We start from the raw sequence: 21,038 nt of genomic DNA, 5'->3' as shown, positions 1-21,038 counted from the left end.
CCTAGTAGGTTTCCATTTTATCAGTTCAGTTGAAAGTGTGGCCAGGAACTGAGATAATTTAAGGCTGATTTGAGACAATTCATGTGCCAGTGTTGCTTTTTGTTTGTTTGTTTGTTTTTGTTTTGTTTTTTCGAGACAGGGTCTCTGTGTAGCCCTGGCTGTCCTGAACTCGCTTTGTAGACCAGGCTGGCCTCAAACTCACAGCAATCCACCTGCCTCTGCCTCCCGAGTGCTGGAATTAAAGGCGTGCACCACCACACCTGGCCTCAGTATTGCTTTTTAAAATATGTAATCATAACATAAAATCGGCTTCACAGTTAGCTTAGGACATGCCACTGTTTCCCAGAGACACCTGTATACCAGCTGTCTTTTCTCATCCCCAGCCCCTCACTAGTCTACTTTCTGACTATATGGAGTTGCCTGTTCTGAACAATCTGTATGCAGTCTCAGGATATGTGGCCCTTTACTTTTGCTGTTAGTATGGGTTTGCCATCATTTATTCATTTGATGGACTTTTTTGGGGGAGGTCTCTACTTTTTTGCTGCTATGTATAATGTAACTATGAACACAGTAGGTACAACATGGGGACATAATTTTTTTCATATCTCTTGTAATACCTGGGATTATAATTGCTGAATCACATGTGAATTCTGCTTTTCTTTTGTAATTGCTACCAAATGTTTTTCTAAAGTAGGAGCCACAGTTTCACCTCATGAGCAGCGTGTGTGGGTTCTATGTCTCCATATCTTTGTGCTTAGCATTGTCTGTCTTTTACTATAGCCATCTTTGTAGATCTGAAATGATAATTCATTGTAGTCTGATATGCATTTCCCTAATGGTTAATGATGCTGGACATGGTTCGGTATTTTTTGTTGTTGTTGTTGTTCTTTTAAATATTTAAATATCTTTTTATTAAAAGGTTGGGTTTTGTTTTGTTTTAAAGGACAACCGATGCTGGTCTTAGGGATGACATTGAATTTCTGATCACCAAGTCCACTTCTTTCGAGGGGGGTTGTTTTTGGTTTTTTACACACAGGCTTTCTCTAACAGCCTTTGTGCCTGCGTTAAAGGCATGTGCCACCATGCCTGGCTCTTCATCCCTCTCGCCCTTACCCCTCCCCCCACCCAGGTTTCTCTTTCCTGGACTACTTGCTTTGTATGTCAGGCTGGCCTCAATTACAGATATCTGCCTACCTCTGCTTCCCTGACTGCTGGGGTTACAGACATATGCCATAATGCCTGGCTTTGGCTCATTTTTAAAAAATAATTTTATAGTAAGATTTAATTTTATTCTACTTTTAAATTTTGGTAAGACCCAATTTATGTATTTGGCTTTTTCTGCTGCATCCATTGTTGTATCTGAGGAATATCTTTCTGGTCTCATCGATGTATTTTTCTACCCATATGCCACTGACATACTGTTCTGGGTACTGTGGTTTTATAAAAGGATTTTGGAATCAAGATCAACTTTCTTGTTCTTCAAGATGATTGATCTTTTTGTAGGAATTGTATAACTACTTTACACACAGATGGGAATTTTTTGGTGTGCTGTGTGCTTAGTATACATGTTTGTGTGGGTGCGGTGCATGTGTATGTATGCATGTTCATGTTTGGATAGCGGCAGAGGTTGACATCAGGCGTCCTCCTCAATCATCTCTCCAAATTATTTTGTAATCCAGGATCTTCCTTTGAGCCTGGAGCTCACTGGTTGTCCATATGACTACAAGCCTCAGGGATTGCCCTGTGTCTGAATGTTGCTGACTCAGCTATCTCAGCCTCAGCACCCAATTTATGTTGGAATTGTGTTGAATCTGTGGATCAGTTGGAGTTTTGTAAGATTGCTGTCTTTGTAATTCTCTTAGGATTTTCTTTGGTTTTTGTTTGCTTTGGTTTGGTTTTTCTTTGAGACAGGGTTTCTCTGTGTAGCCTTGGCTGTCCTGGACTCACTTTGTAGACCAGGCTGATCTCGAACTCACAGAGACCATCCTGCCTCTGCCTCCCTGAATGCTGGGATTGCAGGTATGTGCCAACCATGTCCAGCTTCTCTTAGGTTTGAGTCCTGTTTTTTCCATCTTGCTCTTTTTTTTTTTTTTTTTTGGTATGTGCAGTCTGTGCCTGCTCTCGAGTGTGAGCATGTGTGCCTATATGTGCATGCACATGGAGGCCAGGGTTGATATCAAGTGTCTTCCTTAATCTACTTTATTTTCTGAGGCAGGGTTTCTGACTGAACCCCAAACTTTTTGCATTTTTGATTTTGCTTGTCTGTGTAGTAAGTTTGTTCCAAGGATCCCTTGCATCTCCTAAGCACTGGGATTACATGCCCACCACTCCTGACTGTCTTTTATGTGCTGGGGATTCTGGTCTTCATCAGTGATTTGCACTTTATCCCAAGAGCCACCTTCCTGGCCATAGTAACAGCTCTTAAACTTTCAAAAGAAACATGAGATATTTGTTTGTTTTAGGGACAATTAGAAGCAAGGATGTGGGGTTAGAGATGGCTCATTGGCAGAGAGTAATGACTGTTCTTCCAAAGGACCTAAGTTCGATTTCCAGTACCCACATGGCAGTTTACAACCTGTCTGTAGCTCCAGTTTCAGGGAACCCAATGCCCTCTTTTGGCCTATGTGAACACTGCATGCATATGGTGCACAAAAATAATTGGACAGAAAACACTTATATAGCAGGGCATGGTGGTGCACTCCTGTAATCCCAGCACTTGGGAGTCAGAGGCAAGGGATCTCTGTGAGTTCAAGGCCAGCCTGGTCTACAAAGCTAGTCTAGGACAGCCAAGGCTACACAGAGAAACCCTGTCTCAAAAAAAAAAAAAAAAGCCAATAAAACAATCCCCCAACTAACAAAACACCCATAATCATAATATAAACTAAAATACAAAAAAAGCAACAGCAACAAAAAGGTAGGGAATTTTACCCATTCATAGTCAGTTTTGGGAGCTAATGTAAACTGTAACTTCAGTGGGGTGGTGAACAAAGGAAAAAAAAAGCTGAGGGCAAGAGAGATGGCTCAGAGGTTAAGGGTGCTGGCTATTCTTCTGGGGGTCCTGAGTTCAATTCCCAGCAACCATATGGTGGCTCATACCCATCTGTGATGGGCTCTGATGCCTTCTTTTGGCCTGCTGGCTCATGTGTAGGCAGAATACTGTATAAATAGTGAATACATCTTTTAAAAAAAAAAAGCAAGCTGATGAGTGTGGGCCCCACTGGCCATCATTGTGGGGGAAGTAGAGACAGGACGCTATCAGAGGCTGATTGGCTGCTATAGCCAAGCTTCAGGTTCAGTGAGAGACCCTGTCTCAAGGGAATAAAGAAGAGAGTAATAGAACAGGACACCCAATTTTCTCTTTTGGCTTTAGAATGTATAAGAGTACATACACCTGAAGAGAACTTTTTACAAAGGAAGCTGAGGCCAATGTAGACTCTGCCTCTGCCTCCCAAGTGTTGGGATTATAGACGTGAACCACTGTGCCCAGGACTAGGGTTTCCTCTTTTAAAATATGAAATTACATAGTCAGACTTAAATTGAAGTTTTATAAAAGTGTACTGAAGATGTTGGGGTCAACACGTTAGGTCTCGCAGGTCTAACAAATTAGCTTGGGCCATCTGTCCTCAGTATGTCAACTAATAATAGCAAAAAGCAGAAAAAAGATTTTCAAAGTGGCCACAGCAGGAAGAGACTCTAATACCTGAGCTACATTCTCAGTTCATGTGTTGTTTGTTGTTGTTGTTTTGGTTTTTCGAGACAGGGTTTCTGTGTTAGCCTTGGCTGTCCTGGAGTCCATTTGTAGACCAGGCTGGCCTTGAACTCACATCGATCTGCCTGCCTCTACCTCCTGAGTGCTGGGATTAAAGGTGTGGGCCACTAAGCCTGACCAGTTCATGATATTTTAAGACAGGATATTTTATATAGGCTGGCCATGAAATTGTCTGTGTAGCTCACGTTAGAACTTAAAAATCACCTGGAATTATAGGCATGTGCCACCATATCTGGATCACTAACTTTATTTTTGGATGAGAGGCTTTTTGTTTTGTTTGTTTGTTTGTTTGTTTGTTTGTTTTGAGACAGGGTTTCTGGATGGGAGACATTTTATTTTATTTTTTAATTTACTTAATATGTATACAGTGTTCTGCCTGCATATATATACTTGCACACCAGAAGAGGGCATTAGATCCCATTATAGGTGGTTGTGAGCCACCATGTGGTTGCTGGGAATTGAACTCAGGACCTCCGGAAGAGCAGCCAGTGCTCTTAACCTCTGAGCCATCTCTCCAGCCCCATGAGAACCATTTTAATAGAAACTTTCAATATATGAACATGAATACACACTGGGGAAAAAAAACCTACAGGAGAGCTTGAGTCAGAGATGTAACTATGACTGATACTGTTTGGTTTTTGGTTTTTCGAGACAGGGTTTCTCTGTGTAACCTTGACTGTCCTGGACTCCTTTTGTAGACCAGGCTGGCCTGGAACTCACAGATGACACTGTATTCTTAAGGCTTTTTGTCTTTAGTAACTATTATAAGTTGGTTTGATCTTTGTTATTTCTTTAAAATTTGAAAGCAATCAATTTCCATTAATGGTTCCAAGTAGAGTCCGTGATTGAGCTTCTCATTAGTTTTTTTTTTTTTTTCCTGGTATGATCTCCATGTAGGTAGAATACAGGGAAATGGATGAAAGCTTGGCCAACCTCTCAGAAGATGAATATTATTCGGAAGAAGAAAGAAATGCCAAAGCAGAGAAGGAAAAGAAGCTTCCCCCACCACCTCCTCAAGCCCCACCTGAGGAAGAAAATGAAAGTGAGCCAGAAGAGCCATCTGGTGAGTTAAGATAATATTTTATCTAAGAAGTAAAAGTCAGTTATTTTGTTATTATCTTGCTGTGTTATTTATATCTGCATCTTTGGCTTATATTCTGATTCTGGGGTTCTTTGCTGTGTCTTTTGATGTGTTCATATACATGTGTATATGTGCACATGTGTATTAATAATGCTGCTGCTGATCTTTTTATGTGTGAAGAATGTATAGGGTTGTGATATATAATGGCAGTGTAAGTTGGTTATAATTAGGAGAAAATAAATGGTTAGAGAAAACACAGTGTCGAATCCACAGAGCCAATCCTGTCAACAACAACTTGAATTTACAGCTTAAAGGTTTGATTAGTTGGTGGTGGTGTTTTTGTTTTTATGTACGCGTACTTGTTAGTAAAAACTTTTTTCCTGGTGAACATATATAAAAGCATTCTGAAGTTAAAAGGATCAGGCCTCAGATCCTGTCATTTCAGTTAGAGGTCCTTCTAATAGAAGGAATGGTATAAGGAAAGACTGTGGCACTGAGTGATGTTCAGTCAAGTGCTTGCTGAGCAAATCATAAGGACCCGAGTTCATTCCTTAGCACCCCAAAAAGCTGAGTATCTAGCACAAGCCTATAGCCTCAGTGCTGAGGAGACAGAGACATGACTATTGCTGAGGTTTGCTGGCCAGCCAGCCTAGCTGAATCTGCCAGCTCCAGGTTCAGCGAGACTGTCTCAAAAAATAAGGTGAAGAGTGATTGAGGAAGACAGCCACTGTTGAACCTGGCAGCCTGGGTGTGGTGGTGCACACCTTTAGTCCCAGCAGTAAGGTGGCAGAGGCAGGCAGATCTCTGTGTTTGAGGCCAGCCTTGTCTATAAAGCGAGTCCAGGATAGTCAGGGCTACACAACACACACAGAGAAACCCTGTCTCAAACAAACAAAAACCCTCATAAATATTATCAACCTTCAGTCCTAGCTTTCTCAGGATATTCTAGCTAGTTGTTTTGTTTTGGAGAGACAATGTAAAACTAGAGTCTTAATTAATTTTTTTTGTGTTTTCTGCCCTGAATAACATTTTAGTAACACATTTTGACTTTGAAGAATTGTAGCATTCTTCTCCTTGAAATAACTTTTAAAGTTCTATTAGCTACAGGACCCACACTTCACCAGTTCTTTTAGTCCTATACCTTTAAAATAGAACGCTTATTTCAGGCTTCATCTGCCATCTTATGTGTTTGTTACTTCCAGAGCTATCCAGATTAAAACTCATTTTGACAAGTTTAAGCTTTTGACCTAGCATTTAAATTTTTTTTCATTTTAGGTGTTTCTCCTCTTTGATGTTATTGTAAATTAACAGAACTTGTTTGTTTTTTTTTTTTTTTTTTAAAGATTTCTTTCTTTCTTTATTTATTATGAATACAGTGCTCTGTCTGCATGTACACCTGCAGGCCAGAAGAGGGCATCAGATCACATTATAGATGGTTGTGAGCCACCATGTGGTTGCTGAGAATTGAACTCAGGACCTCTGGAGGAGCAGTCAGTGCCCCCAACCTCTGAGCCATCTCTCTAGCCCTCACAGTCAGTGCTATTAACCTCTGAACCATCTCTCCAGCTCCAAGAACTTGGGTATTTTTTAAAACCCACTATTTATGCTGGTACTGTACTTTTTTTTTTTCAATGTATATGAGTACTCTATCTGCATGTACACCTGCACACCAGAAGAGGGCACCAAATCATATTATAGATGCTTGTAAGCCATCATGTAGTTGCTGGGAATTGAATTCAGGGCCTCTGGAAGAGCATCCAGTGCTCTTAATCACTCAGCCATCTCTCCAGCCCCTAATAATGGTACTCTATTTAAGAGGATTAAAAGTCAATTGTTGTAAATTTAGGTTTAGAGCATAAATTCTGACTAAAGCTCTTAAAAATAACTTGTACAACTGAAACAAAATATTATAAAAACACTGTCTGAAAAAGAGAAAGATTAGATTCTGGATTCAGTTCATCCCAGTATGCAGGGGTTTTTCCTAAGACTGTTTCAGTAATTCATCAGGCAGCTCAGCATTGGAAGGCTTGTAGTGTGGATGTGACTTACCTTTGCACCTGGAGGCAGCAGACCTCCCCTATACCTCAGCAACACCTCACTGCATTTAGCTTTCTTCCCTTTGTTCACTCTGTATCTCCCTTCTCTTCTTTTCACCCCCCCCAATACAGTCTTTTTGATTGGTTTTTTTTGTTTGTTTGTTTTTTTGTTTGTTTTGTTTGTTTGTTTTAATTCTGCCTTTGGTGCTATTGAAATGCCTGTCATAGCTCCTGAGGCTGCAGATCCCTCAGCTGAAGAGTTTTAAAGTATTGTCCGGTGACGATCTGATATGTCAGAGGTTTTTTGGTGTGGTAGTCTGTGGTTCTAGTAGATATGATTTATCTTAGGTACCAACAGGATACACTTTTTTTGTTCTCTAAAAATTTAAATCAAGTCTTGGTTTTAATGGTGTGTTTATTTTATTTTTTATATGAGTGCTCTGTTTTCATGCACACCAGAAGGAGAGACTCAGATTCTATTACAGATGGTTGTGGGCTGCCATGTGGTTGATGGGATTTGAACTCAGGACCTGGAAGAGCAGCCTGTGCTCTTATCCACTAAGCCATCTCTTCAGCCCTTATATTTTTTTTTAAAGGAATTTAAAAAAAATAAATACCAGTCACTGGGTCCCACAAAACATATCTTGAAGGGATTTACTATTTGGAGGCACTGTATAAATAAGATGTTTTAGTATTTGGAGGAAAGTTAAGTTTTGGTAAGGAAAATATCTAGAAGTTGTCTAAATATTCTAAGGGTTGATTGCTTAATTTTATTTTCACCTACTTTTAAGTTGGTTCACAAAATTTTGCTTTGGTTTCTAAAGTGTTAATTTTAAGGGGCACAACCTTTGTTGTTTATAAAAGCCCAAGGTGTTCCAAAGACCTTTATTGGACAAGTTCTTTTAAATGAGAATTGGAAAAGGCAGATTTGAACCATATTGTAGAAAGCCTGGCTTGACTGCTTGTGTGAAAAACCAAAAAAGAGTCACATGGGTAATATACAGATTTTTAAGTATCAACTGTTGCTTATATTTAGACCTGTATTGCTTTGTTTTCTTACAATTTCCATGTTGGCTATATTTGGTTTAACAAATGATAGTTTTGTTTTATTTCCTAGTATCTTTTCTGTTAACATTAAACTTTGTTTTCTTAAGTCATGGGGACTTACTGGGAACATACTGCCTTTGGGTTGCATGTGTTGGTTAATGGAGGAGCTTCCATAACAGAAGACTCATTTGTGTCCGTAACTGGTTTAGAGTTACTGCCCCTTGGTTGAAGGAGCCTCTGTTACAAATACACTTTATTTGGAACTTGTCTCATGTACTTCAGATTGTCCCTTGGCATTATTCAGTCTTTACCCTGTTAACTGCTCTGCTGCTACTAAGCCTTTAATTTACAGAGTCATCACTTGTCCTCATCCTACTGCCTTACTAAATAGTTGCTGATTTTACATTTTCACCGGAGGACTCTGCTTTAGGATGATAATATTTTGAGTAATAAGTAGTTTTGTTGTGCATAGCTTGAGACATATATGAAAACTTAGTAAAAGCACATTTGAAATGAAATGTGCTGGGTGGCAGTGGTGCTTTCCTTTAGTCCCAGCACTTGGGAGGCAGAGACAGACAGATCTCTATGAGTTTGAGGCCAGCCTGATCTACAGAGTGGGTTCCAGGACAGCTAAGGGCTACACAGAGAAACCTTGTCTCGGGAAGAAAAAAGAAAAAGAAAAAACTATTTTGGTGTTGTAGTCCAGTGGTAGAGCACCTGCCTAACATGACCTAGGTCTCTGGGTTTGCTCCCCAGCTCTACCAGCCCCCTCTTCCCAAGAAGGTAGGAGAAAACACGTATGAAAGGATAGCCCAAGTTCAGTGGTCTGTGTGTGTAACCCCAGCCCTGGGGAAGCAAAGACAGGAAGGTTCCCGAGTCTTGCCAGTAGTTAGATGAATCACTTAGTTCCAGGTTCAGTGAGACACTATACCAAAAAATAAAGTGAAGATAGCTGGGCATGGGTCTGGAGAGATGGCTCAGTGGTTAAGAGTACTGCCTGTTCTTCCAAGGGACCCAGGCTCAATTCCCAGCACCCACATGGCAGCTCACAACTATCTGTAACTCCAAGACCTGTTACCAGCACACATAAATTAAGTAAAATATTTTGTAAAAAAGAAAAAAAGATATCTGGGCATAGTGGCACATGTCTTTAATCCCAGCACTCTGAAGTAAAGTCCATTGAATCTCAAGGAGTTCAAGGCTAGCCAGGGCTGTACAGTGTGGAAACTCACCCACCCACCCTCAAGAAAAAGGAGGGAAGAAAGCAAGAGAACACGTACACGCACACACGCACACACACACACACACACACACACACAGATTAAAAAGTACACCCAACCTGGAATAGTAAAAATACTAAATAATCAAAAATAAATATAGAAAAACTATGAGTAGAAGTATTTAGTTTGTTTCAGTGACATTGGATCACTAATGTTATTATGAAAATATGTGACAACAAGACTGATAAACATTTGATTAATTGATTATTCAGTGTAACAGAAATCTAAAAGGCAGAATCTTTTGTATTAGTGTATGTTTTGGAGGTGGGAAGTTCAGAGGACAATTTGTGGAAGTTATTTCTCACCTTTTACCACGTTGGTAAGTGCCTTTACCCAGGGAGCCTTCTCACTGGCCCTGAAGACGAGCTGGCAGCTGATTTCCTCCTTTGTAACAGCCCGAGCTCATTTTGGCTTGGTTGAGGCTAAGGTTGAACTGGTGATCCTTCTGCCTGTACTCCCAAGTGCTGGAATTGTGGGCACACACCTTCAGCTCCAGCCAATTTACTTTAAAAGAAAAGGAGAAAACAGGCTGGTGAGATAGCTCACTGGATAAAGTCCTTGCTATGCAAGGCCGGTTTGATGACCCAAGTGATGACATGGTGTAGACCTGCCTAGTCTATACTAGTGAGTTGCAGAACAGCCAGAACTATGTAAAGAGACCCTGTCTTTAAAAGAAAAAAAATTAAAATACAGCCCTAGAGAGACTTGGAAGCAGAGAGTGTAGAGAGTACAAGATTGATATGTAATGTAGAGGCGAAATTTTTTCTTTTCTCTTTTCATTGTAATTTTTCTTTCATGTACATTGGTATTTTGCCTGCATTTATGTTTGTTTGAGGGTGTTGAATTCCTTGGAGCAGGAGTTACAGACAGTTGTGAGCTGTCATTTAGGTGAATTGAACCCAGGTCCTCTGGAAGAGCAGCTAGTGGTGGTTTTTTGTTTTTTGGGTTTTTTTTTTTTTTGCATTTATTTATTATTATGAATACAGCGCTCTGTCTGCATGTACACCTGCAGGCCAGAAGAGGGCATCAGATCACATTATAGATGGTTGTGAGCCACTATGTGGTTGCTGGGAAGTGAACTCGTGACCTGGAAGAGCAGTCAGTGTTCTTAACTGCTGAGCCATCTCTCCAGCCCGCAGCTAGTGTTCTTGCATGCATGGGCGCGCGCACGCACGCGCGCGCACCCACACACGCATCATCTGTCTAGCCCCTAGAGGTGAAATTTTGAAAAATAAACCTGAGCTGGGTAGTGATTGACCATGCCTTTAATCTCAGCACTAGGGGGGCAGAGGCAGGTAGATCTCTTTGAATTCTAAGCCAATCTAGTTACAAGTGAGTTTCAGGACACCCAGGCCTACATAGAAATACCCTGTCATAAAAACAATAAAAACCATTCAGGAAGCTGGAGATAAGGATTGCTGCTACTCTGGGGATTTCTGAGTTTAAGGCCAGCCTGGTCTACCGAGTTCCAAGATGGGCAGGGCTACACAGAGAAACTATCTCAGAAAACAAACAAATAAAAGGTAAAATGGAGATATTTTCTACATAAAAGAAGATTCCTCCAAATATAGTAGCTCTTTCCTTAGTTTATTTAGCACACAGCAACTAATTGCACCTTTTTTTTTTTCCTTTGGTTTTTCAAGATAGGATTTTTCTGTGTAGCCTTGGCTGTCCTGGACTCTCTTTGTAGACCAGGCCGGCCTGGAACTCACAGCAATCCACCTGCCTCTGCCTCCCAAGTGCTGGGATTAAAGGCTGTGCATTTTTAAAAAAAATTTTTAAAAAAGATTTATTTATTTATTATTATGTATACAGTGCTGTCTGCATGTACACCTGCAGGCCAGAAGAGGGCATCAGATCACATTATAGATGGTTGTGAGCCTCCATGTGGTTGCTGAATTGAACTCAGGACCTCCAGAAGAACAGTCAGTGCCCTTAACCTCTGAGCCATCTCTCCAGCCCTTAATTGTACACTTTTAATCCTTTGTTGCAAGTGTAGTTCTAAGAATTTTGAAATAAGACTAGACCCTTCATTATAATTTCAGTCCAAAGGGCTATGGATACTAGCAGCTGACCGACCAGTTGTAGGAGGGATCTAAGGAAAATTGTACTAAGAATCCACAAGTTCATTTAATTTTTTAAGCTGGTAGATAAAATTGTGTAAATCTATTTTGAAGTAATGTGTATTAGTAGACTGTCAGAATTGAGTGAGACAGCAGCATATGTATTATTACCTTGATGAGATCATTTTTATGATGTGCACCCCTTTAACCCCAGCACTCGGGAGGCAGAGGCAGGCAGATCACTGTGAGTTCAAGGCTAGCCAGGTCTACTAAGTGAGTCCAGGACAGCCAAGGCTACTCTGTCTTGAAAAGAATACTTAACATCTACTCTGGTGCTTTTTTTTTTTTTTTAAAGAATACAGATTATTGTTATTTACTAGTTTTAATAATTAAAATAAGATGCCAGGCAACAGATAGTAGATGAGGAGTTTATTAAATGAGCATAGGGAAAGGAAGAAAGGAGGGAGAAGGAGTACTCCAGAAAAAGAGGGAGAGAGAGGAAGAGAGAGGTAAGGGAGAGCCCTGAGGAGGGTTTGGCCTTTTATAACCTTGGGCCACACCCCTATGACAGGTAGGCAATGACATCACAGGTAGGCAGACTGGAGCAAAATCCTAACACTAGTTACTGTGTTGTATCAAACCTTTTAGAAGTTGTGTCAAATCAGATTGGATTTTGGAAATTTTACATTAAACATGAAGAATTAATGATTTTTGGTTTGGTTTGGTTTTGGTCTCCTCTCCCCCCCGCTCCCCCCCAGGGATTTCACAATGTAGCCTTGGCTGTCCTCAAATTCACAGAGTTCCACTTGCCTCTGCCTCCAGAGTACTGGCTCTGCCCTGCTTTCCTAATGAGTTGGTTTATTTGTTTATTTTGTTTTGATTTTTCTTAAGGAAAACAATAATTTTAGTTGAACAACTTTATTATTATAACTTTCAATTCTCTTCTATCATTTATTTGGTCTGATCACATTGTAATACAATGATGGGGTAATTTGTCCATGAGAATTTTCTTCATCTGCTACAGGGGCTTTCTGTGAGGATTCCATTGGGAAAGTGTGCATCCTACCATTATGTTGAACAGTAAAGTTGAACTAGGAATAGGAATAGGATTATTCATATGTTAGCCAGAAAAAAGATTCAGGTCAAATTATAAACTACATAGATCGTTTTGGAAACTGGAATGTCAATTTAGTACATTATTGTCAAATATGTGCAACTTTGAAGATAATAGTAAGCATTGGTATGAAATGTTACACTGGTACTTTTAATAGTGGAGCCAGAATAAAGTTTGATACCAACAATTTTAAAAACAGATAAATAAGAAAAGTGAAGGTTTGGGGTTTGTTTGTTTCTTTGTTTTTACTGCTCAGACACCGTAAGCTTGTCGTTAGCATAACTGAGAATCAGAATTATACATTTTCTTTGAAGCATTTTGAAATCTACACCATGAATCAAGACTGCATAAAATACGGATCAGGAAAATCTGTACTATGGGATGTGGGTAAATAGTTTGTAAAAAATAGTCTTTCTGTTGATTTCAAAAAAGGTTTGCTTTCCCTAGCAGCTTCCTGTGTGTTGACTTCTTACTTTGTCTCCATGGTTACTGTTCTGACTTCTGTTTCTTCTGGCATGGTGAAGAGGGATAGCCTGTTTTCAGCAGAACCCTTTCTTAGTTCTAGACATTATGGAAGGTTGGCTGTTTTAGTTCATTTTTATAATGATGGTGTAACTCTGGGATTTCTGTTTCAGTTGAAACCTATGAATTATATTTAGAATAATATTGTTCCTCAAATACTGACAGTCATTAGCATCGTTAACAGACTTCTAGTGTGCTTGAAGAGTCTTTTTTTTTCCTATCTCTGTGAATCTAGTTTACTTTGCTTTACATTTATTCTAACAGACATTTATTTTGCACAGAATTGGGTCAAATAGGTAGTAGGAAAAAGTGTATTGAGTTTATCTTAATGATACTTTAGATTGTTTTTACTATTTTTATTTATATATATGAGTGTGTGTGTCTGTGTATATATGTACCGTGTATACTTGGTTGCCTGAGGGTCAGAAGGGGGGGGTATCAGATCCCTGGAAACTAGAGTTACAAGCAGTTTTGAGTCACTAAACCTGAGAGCTGGGGGTTCACTGCAGGTCCTGCCAGATAAACAGGAGCCCGTATCTCCAGACTCTTGAATGTTTTTTTGTTTGTGTTTTGGGTTTTATTGTTGATGTTTTGTTTTGTTTTTGAGACTGGGCCTTTCTCTATATCCCTGGCTGTCCCAGAACTCACTGTATAGTTCAGGCTGAGCTAGAATTTAGGGAGATCTACTCTGCCTCCTGAGTGGTGGTGGGATTAAAGGTGTGCTAACTGCCATGCCCAGCTTTTGAATGGTGTTGGGGTTTTTTGTTGTTGTTTGGTTGGTGTGGTTTGTAATTTTTTGTTGTTTTGTTTAGTTTTTGTTCGTTTTTTGAGATAGGGTTTCTTGGTGTAATGGAGCCCTGGCTATCCTGGAGTCTTTGTAGACCAGGTTGGCCTCAGACTTACAGAAGTCTGTCTGCCTCTGCTTCCTGAGTACTGGGATCAAAGGCATGCACTACCACACCCAGCTTTGAATGGTGTTTTTATAGTTACTTTTTAATATGGAGATAACAGAAAGGTAGTACAAAGTAGTGATGTTCTCTCTCAAAACATTATTTTATGTGCTTGTGCTTATGTGGTACAGGACAGAACAAGTGTGCAGGAGTCATACTGTGAGTTCGAGGCCAGCCTGGTCTACAGAGCGAGTCTAGGATAGCCAAGGCTACATAGAGAAACCCTGTCTCGAAAAACCAAAAAACAAAAACAAAAACAAAAAAAATTAAGGCTTTGATTACTTTCCTAAAATGAATCATGTATTTATTTATTTATATGTTTGTGCAGTTTTAAAACATTTAGATTTATTGTTCCTTCTGTGTTCTAGTCTTTAATTTCAGACATCTTTAGAATAATCCCATTTCAGTTTATCTCTTCCCATTTTATCAATTGCATTACTATTCTCCTAAATTAAAATGGAGTAATCTTTAAAGTCCTTTATCCCTTTATATCCTCATGTACACAGCCTTTGTGATTTGCTAAGTATTGTGTTACATTTTACATGTAAGTTATTTTATTGCTTTTTAATTTCATTTTCTTTCTCTAGGTCACTTCTTTCTCCAAGACATCTGTACAAAGTAGTCAGATCAGTTTAAGTAAAATACATTTTGTTATACCGCGTTCTTGCTAAAGATCAATTTTCTTCCATTAATGCTAAGATCAAGATTAGGTTTCGGGGTGTCCAAGGTTTGGACATAATGCCTTAATGTTAACACCTACAAAGTTCACACTGGTGAACCATATAGTTGAGTCACAAAAATAGTTGTAAGAAGCTCTCATAATGATTTAAGTAAGTTCACAGAGTTTTGGGGCCACATTTATGGCTCTTCTCAGCCTCATGTGTCCTGTGGGCTACAAACTGGACATACCTAGCAGTTGGCTATCTCTGCTTGCTCTCCCACTGCTCCTCCAGACCATCTCCCTAGTTAAGTGTGCTATGCCATATTCTGCATACTGCATCTGATTGTCTCTTTGCCTTTGGATGCTTTGGGCCTCTCAGTCTATCCAAATGCTTCGAGACCTGTACAGAAAATCATCCTCAAGCTGGGTGTGGTGGCGCAAGCCTTTCATCCCAGCACCTGGGAGACCTCTGTCTCAGGTGGATCATTGTGAGTTCAAGGCCAGCCTGGTCTACAAAGAGAGTCTAGGACAGCTAAGACTACACAGAGAAACCCTGTCTCAAAAAACCAAAAAAAGAAAAGAAAATCATCCCGATCCTCAAGTCTATTATCTTATTTCATGTCTTAAAAGTTGCTTTATGGGTATTTTTCATATTTTTCCAAATAAGCTCTTTTAAAGAAGGAGTTCTCCTCTATTTTTGTGTTGGTGCTTAGCAGTTTGTGATAAGTATCCATTAAACATCAAATTATGAAATTATTTGTTTTGTTTTGTTTTGTTTTTTCGTGACAGGGTTTCTCTGTGTGTATCCCTGGCTGTCCTGGACTCTCTTGTAGACTAGGCTGGCCTTGAATTCACAGAGATCCACCTGCCTCTGCCCCCTGAGTGCTGGGATTAAAGGTGTGTGCCACCACGCTTGGCTAAATTATGAAATTATTAAACACAAAATTGCCCTGATTGTTAATAAAATGGGGATTTGTGTGTTCAAAGAAGAGTTTTACATTTTTGCTTTTTAATTTTTGAAATAATGATTTCTTTTTTTTTTTTTTTTTTTTTTTTTTTTTTTTTTTGGTTTTTTGAGACAGGGTTTCTCTGAAAATAATGATTTCTTATTACCAAGCTAATTTGCCAAGGTGTGAAGTGACTAGATTGACATCTCATTTCTGAAACAGTCATTTCTTCTAAGAAGATTTAGAGGTTTATCAAGCTACTTAGAGAAATTACAAATGTAGATGTAATTGCAGGAAACTAGTTAAAGTAGGAAGTTCTTGGGGTCAGCAAACTGGTCCTTTTCACCTCCATATATTTGAGTATTTGAAGGTCAACACTGACTTCTGTTTAAGATGTTGGAAAAAATGGGCCCTTGGGTACTTAAATCAAGATGAGGAAGCATCTAGTGATGGAACTGGAGCCCTAAAGGGGATAGTCCCACAGTTGTTACAGAAGATAAGCCAAAGACTGATTCTTGATTTGGAGAAGTTGTGCACACATGACCTAAGTAGTGCTTGAGGAATTTGTTGTTGCTACTGCATGTTTGAGCACTTGTGTGTGCATACGGTGGCTGAAATAAAATAAGGCAGTGGTGCCAAAAAAGTTACTTTTGAATATTTTCACTTTTTTATCTTGAATTTTTACTTATTAAAGATAACCGTGTGCTTGCTTTCACAAGTAAGGAGCAGAATCCTAAGGTCTGGAGAGTCCCAGGTTAGATGAATAAGATATTTTATATATGCTAACTATGTAGAAAGTTGGCTGTTAGTATTTGTATCTGTGCCCTTATGAAGAAAATGATGAACTGGATGTGACAGCCCATGATTGTAATCCCAACACTGAAATTTGTAAAGGAGGCTCAGATTGTGTAGCCCCTGTCATATTCATCCAGAATATTAACAATAAGGACGTCTGGCAGGACTGAGGCTGTAACTCAGTGGCAGAGGGCCTTGTAACAGCATTTGGGAGGTGAAAGCAAGAGTTCAAGTCTGGGCTCATATGTACATCAAGTTCAAGACCAGCCTGTCTTAGAAAACAAAAAAGATGGGGGCCTGGAGAGATGGCTCAGAGGTTAAGAGCACTGACTGCTCTTCCAGAGGTCCTGAGTTCAATTCCCAGCAACCACATGGTGGCTCACAACCATCTATAATGTGATCTGATGTCCTTTTCTGGCCTGAGAGCACTGTATACATAGTAATAAATATAAATCTTAAAAAAAAAAGAAAAGAAAACAAGATTCTAGGCTGGGATATAGCATAGTAATGGAATGCTTGCCTAGCGTACGTAAGGTCATGGGTTCAGTGCTCAGCACTGCAAAACAAGCAAACAAACCCTTTTGAGCCTAGGAATGTAGCTCAGTTGAGAGATTACTTGTTCTTCATTCAGTAGTGGTGCAAGCCTATAATCCAAGCACTTGGAAGGGAGCCCCAGGTAGGTCAGAAATTCAGTTAATCTTCAGATACATAATAGCAAATGGGTACATGAAGTCTTGTCTTAAAAACAAATCAAAACCAAAACCAAAGAGGATTCTTTTCAGCTCTTTTGAAAACTGGGTGAATACACAAGTATATAATGGTTAGAAAATAACCACATCCTTTCACTTCTAAACAAATTAAACTTTTAGGCCAATAGATAAATCTTCTTTCTAAGTCTTACTAAGAATGTTTTATCCAGGCTAGGTGGTTCAGCCTGTAATCCCAGCACTCAGGAGGCAGATCTCTGTGAGTTCCAGGCCAGCCTGGTCTACAAAGTAAGTCCAAGACAGCCAAGGCTACACAGAGAAAACCTATTTCAAAAACAAAACAAAACAAATCAAACAAAGAATATTTTAGTTTTGCTTTCCATCAGTTCTTATGCTGTATGTTAGTTACCCTTTGCGTTTATCCTTTTGTTTACCCACACAATACTTTGGATTTGAATTTTTTTCATATTATGAAAAAGCCTTTAAAATATTTCTAGGGTATTAAATAGCTTCTAAATTCTCCTATATATTCTTATTAACGAACAGTATCTTGGTAAAAACAAAGAGTTTTGCTATGTAAGCCAGGCTGGACTTGAACTTGGCATCCTCTTACTTTAGCCTCCCAAGTCCTCAGGGTTATTTATAGGCATGCACTACCATACTTGCTCACTGTCTTTATAAGAATTTTTAAAATGTACCTTTAAAAGCAGAAGCAAGAAAGACTGCCTTACCTTATACTTTGTTCATTCTTTGTAGCACAGTAATCATGAATAAGAAATATCTTTTTGTTGAATACTGTTGACAATAGAAAAATGAGTAGAGCTATTTGTAGCTTAAACAATGCTTATTGCATGACATATAGTTGGAGAAAGGGAAATGATAGGAATAGAAAGGGTGGAATATTGAGTGTCAGTGACCAATTGAAAGTGGTTTTACAGCCTGGTGTGGTGTCACACGCCTTTAATCCCAGCACTTGAGAGGCAGAGGCAGGTGGATCTCTGTGAGTTCAAGGCCAGCCTGTTGTATGTGGTGAGTTCCCGGTCAGCAGGAGCTATATAGCGAGACCCTATCTCAAAAACAAACTAGAAGGGTGCTTTTCTTCTCTGTTAGGGGTTTTGTTTTGTTTTGTTTAGTAGTGATATGTTTCTGTAAGAAACCTTCACTTTTGCCAAGTCAGGAGCATCATTTGAGAGAACAGCTAATGTTCAAATGTTATTCTTCAGCTGTATTGGTTTTACTGTTATGAGCCCACTCTTCTTTTTCCAAATATGATTTAGTATTCTGATCTACCTTAGCTCTGTTCAGAAACAAACCAACAATGATGTTTTTTTTTTTAAGCCCACAACTCTTTCAGGAAAAAAAGATCATAGCAAGAGTGGACATTGCTGATTTAAGCTGTAGGTCCTGTGTTCTCAAGATTAGCTTGTAGATTGTGTTAGCAGTTCAGTCTTCTCATGCCTATGGGTTTTTTCTTAGGGCCTCTAAACAAAAAGTTATATACATGATAATCTTGTTATAAGCCAAAGAACCTTCTAGAACCAAGTGGGTCCTTTAGACAAGAGCACAGGAAAATGATCTTTTAAAAAGTGTCTGCTATCTACCAGCACATTATTATAGTGTTCTCAAAAGTCACTGCTTGAATTTCAGTCCTTAATATTTTGGATAGAGCTATCATTTAACTTTTCATAGACCTTGGAACAATTTTATAAGGGCTGTAATTGTTTGACTTTACTGTTCCTTCAAACTCAATGGTGGAAAAACCAATCTGCTGTCTTGTGGGGATATCCTAAGGTAAACTGTCTAGTGAAGCTTGTTTTAAGTTCAGATCACTGAGAGACTGTGTTTCCCTACTTTCAGAGTCCACGTGGTGTTGCCCCTGCAGTGTGCCAGGGGGCTGGAAGCCTAAGATCATGGTGTCTGTCTTGATTAGATTGTAGAAGATAGTCTGTTGATATTTTCTGATTAATTTAAAGCTTAGATTCTTGAAGTTCTACAAAGTACCATTGTGGAGGGTTTTTTTGTTGTTGTTTGTTTGTTTTGTTTTTGTTTTTTAAAGCAAGGCTTAGTATATAGCTTAAGGTAGAAGTTCCCCTAGGATGTTGCCTGAGTTCCTTGAGTCCCTGGTCTGTAGCTTGGCCTCTGATTACATGGTGTCTTTACTAAGGAAACACTGCAATATTCAGTCCAGTCCTATCTACTGTGTGTGGTAAACAAAACTACTTTTGGTGCTGAGTCTTCTAGTTATATCCCCTGCTTTGATGAGAACAGGATTTTTTTTTTTTTACTAAGATTGTCAGTCATTTGCTTGTTGTCTTTTTAGATAGAAAACTAAGAGACTTTTGAATTGATGCTAAATTGTTGCAATTTCAGGTCTTATAGCCTATGTCAGACCCTCTCAGTGTAGCAACAGTTAGCTACAGGGCATTAGAATCCATCTCCCATCCCCATCCAGACTTACTAAATACGACTGGCAGCAAGAATTTAGGGATTAGAAATATTATGTACTTGTTCTACTGCCTTTCAACAAGGATCAGCATGTGAAGTTGAAATTTCCTGATCAGAATTTGAAAGATGATGTAATTCCCTGGGCCTTATTCCAGAAAGAGCTCTCTGATATGGGTTTACTAGTTGGTGGTAAATTCTTGAGTCACCAACTATTAGGCCTTTATGTCCAAATATTATCTTAATTTATGGAGTAAGGTCCCTGAGTTCTCCTCTTTCCTTCCACAGGGCAAGCAGGAGGACTTCAAGACGACAGTTCTGGAGGGTATGGAGACGGCCAAGCATCAGGTGAGGGTGGCATTAGATGCTTGCCACTTTAGCAAGAGCCGCCAAGTCAGGGAGTGATTGATGCTTGCAAGTGTTTTTGGCTATGGTATTGTCATTGTAGCCAGAAGCGCAGGGGTAATGTAACCCACAGGACAGGATAGTGTAAGTAGAGAGTGTAGCCAGAACAAAGGCAAGCAGACTGTTGAAGTCCTCAGGCCGATCTCAGCCCTCCATTCTTCATGTTTTTGAGGCGATGGCGGGTAATATTCTTGGGAGTCAATGGGACCTTTAAAGAGAAATGTAGCAGTAGTCATAGACAAGAAACCATGGACTGGGAAGTCTAAACATTGCTAAGGTATTCTAGGTAGGACTAGACTGCAGGTGACACCTTCATAGGTGTGATTGTTGCTGCTAGGTACTTTTTCCAGCTAACAGTATGTACAGTTGAATTATTTTGTTTCTAGGGTAAAAGTTACCTTTAAGAAAAAGAATATTCGTAGGACTCTCTCTGTTCAGACCAAACTGTAGATTTTTACTTCTAGGAAAAAGTAAAGGACTTGTAGGACAGTCATTTGGGACAATTAGGCTTGTTCCAAGAACTGGAAGTAACATGCTTGTCTTTCATCCTTTCGTCCTTTGAAGTGTGTGTGTGTGTGCGCGCGTGTGTGTGCGTGTGTGTGTGTGTGCGTGTGTGTGTGTGTGAGAGAGAGAGAGAGAACGAACATGCACCAGGGCCCAAAGCTGATTTGTTTAGACACTTAAAATTGGAATACTTATTACTTACTACTGAAGGCTGTCAACTTTCATTTAAGTATAGGTTATTTGTCTGTTGTAGTTTGTGTCTAGCAGGTTCAGGATCTATTTGTGCTTTGTTTTGGACCAGAGGTAGTTCCTTGGAGATAGAGTAGTTGGTAGTTGATAGTCAAGAGGATTGGAATGTTCTAAGTGGAGATCTTTCCATACTGTCCCAAGGAGATGCTGCTTCAGAGAGAATGCTTTCACTGAGTGATGCAGGAGATCTTCCTTGAAACTTGATGAACACAGCCTCTAGAGTCTTAATCTGAAGGAAATCAAGTTCTCTTGTTGGTTTTTGTTTTTAGAAACTGTTCCTCTTTGCTTACGTAAACAGCATATTGTATTGCTGGTACAACAGCAGGCAGCCATGTGAAACTGTAGAGCATGGTTCTGGGTATTGCCAGGAGGGTGGTGAATGGTGTGAACCCCGCCAATCCTCTCTTAGGTTAGATCTTGCAAGGTTCAGAAGCAAACGTGTGACACAGTCAGAGTTTAAAACATG

General features: G+C 39.5%; 1 protein-coding gene across 3 annotated transcripts in view; it reads left to right on the top strand.

Moving 5' to 3' along the window:
* Nucleotides 1-21,038, top strand: part of KDM1A (lysine demethylase 1A) — a 55,108-nt gene that overhangs the window by 2,975 nt on the left and 31,095 nt on the right. For 2 of the 3 annotated variants that reach the window (XM_084788287.1, XM_084788286.1), the window contains exons 2-3: nucleotides 4,667-4,832; nucleotides 19,703-19,762. In XM_084788287.1, the coding sequence (XP_084644413.1) occupies nucleotides 4,667-4,832; nucleotides 19,703-19,762 (226 nt within the window). The remainder of the gene's footprint in view (nucleotides 1-4,666; nucleotides 4,833-19,702; nucleotides 19,763-21,038) is intronic. The other variant, XM_084788288.1, reaches the window with a different exon arrangement.

This window comes from Acomys minous (genome assembly GCF_964271855.1).
Source record: "Acomys minous genome assembly, chromosome: 6".
NCBI lineage: Eukaryota > Metazoa > Chordata > Mammalia > Rodentia > Muridae > Acomys > Acomys minous.
This window is presented reverse-complemented; position numbering and strand designations above follow the sequence as displayed.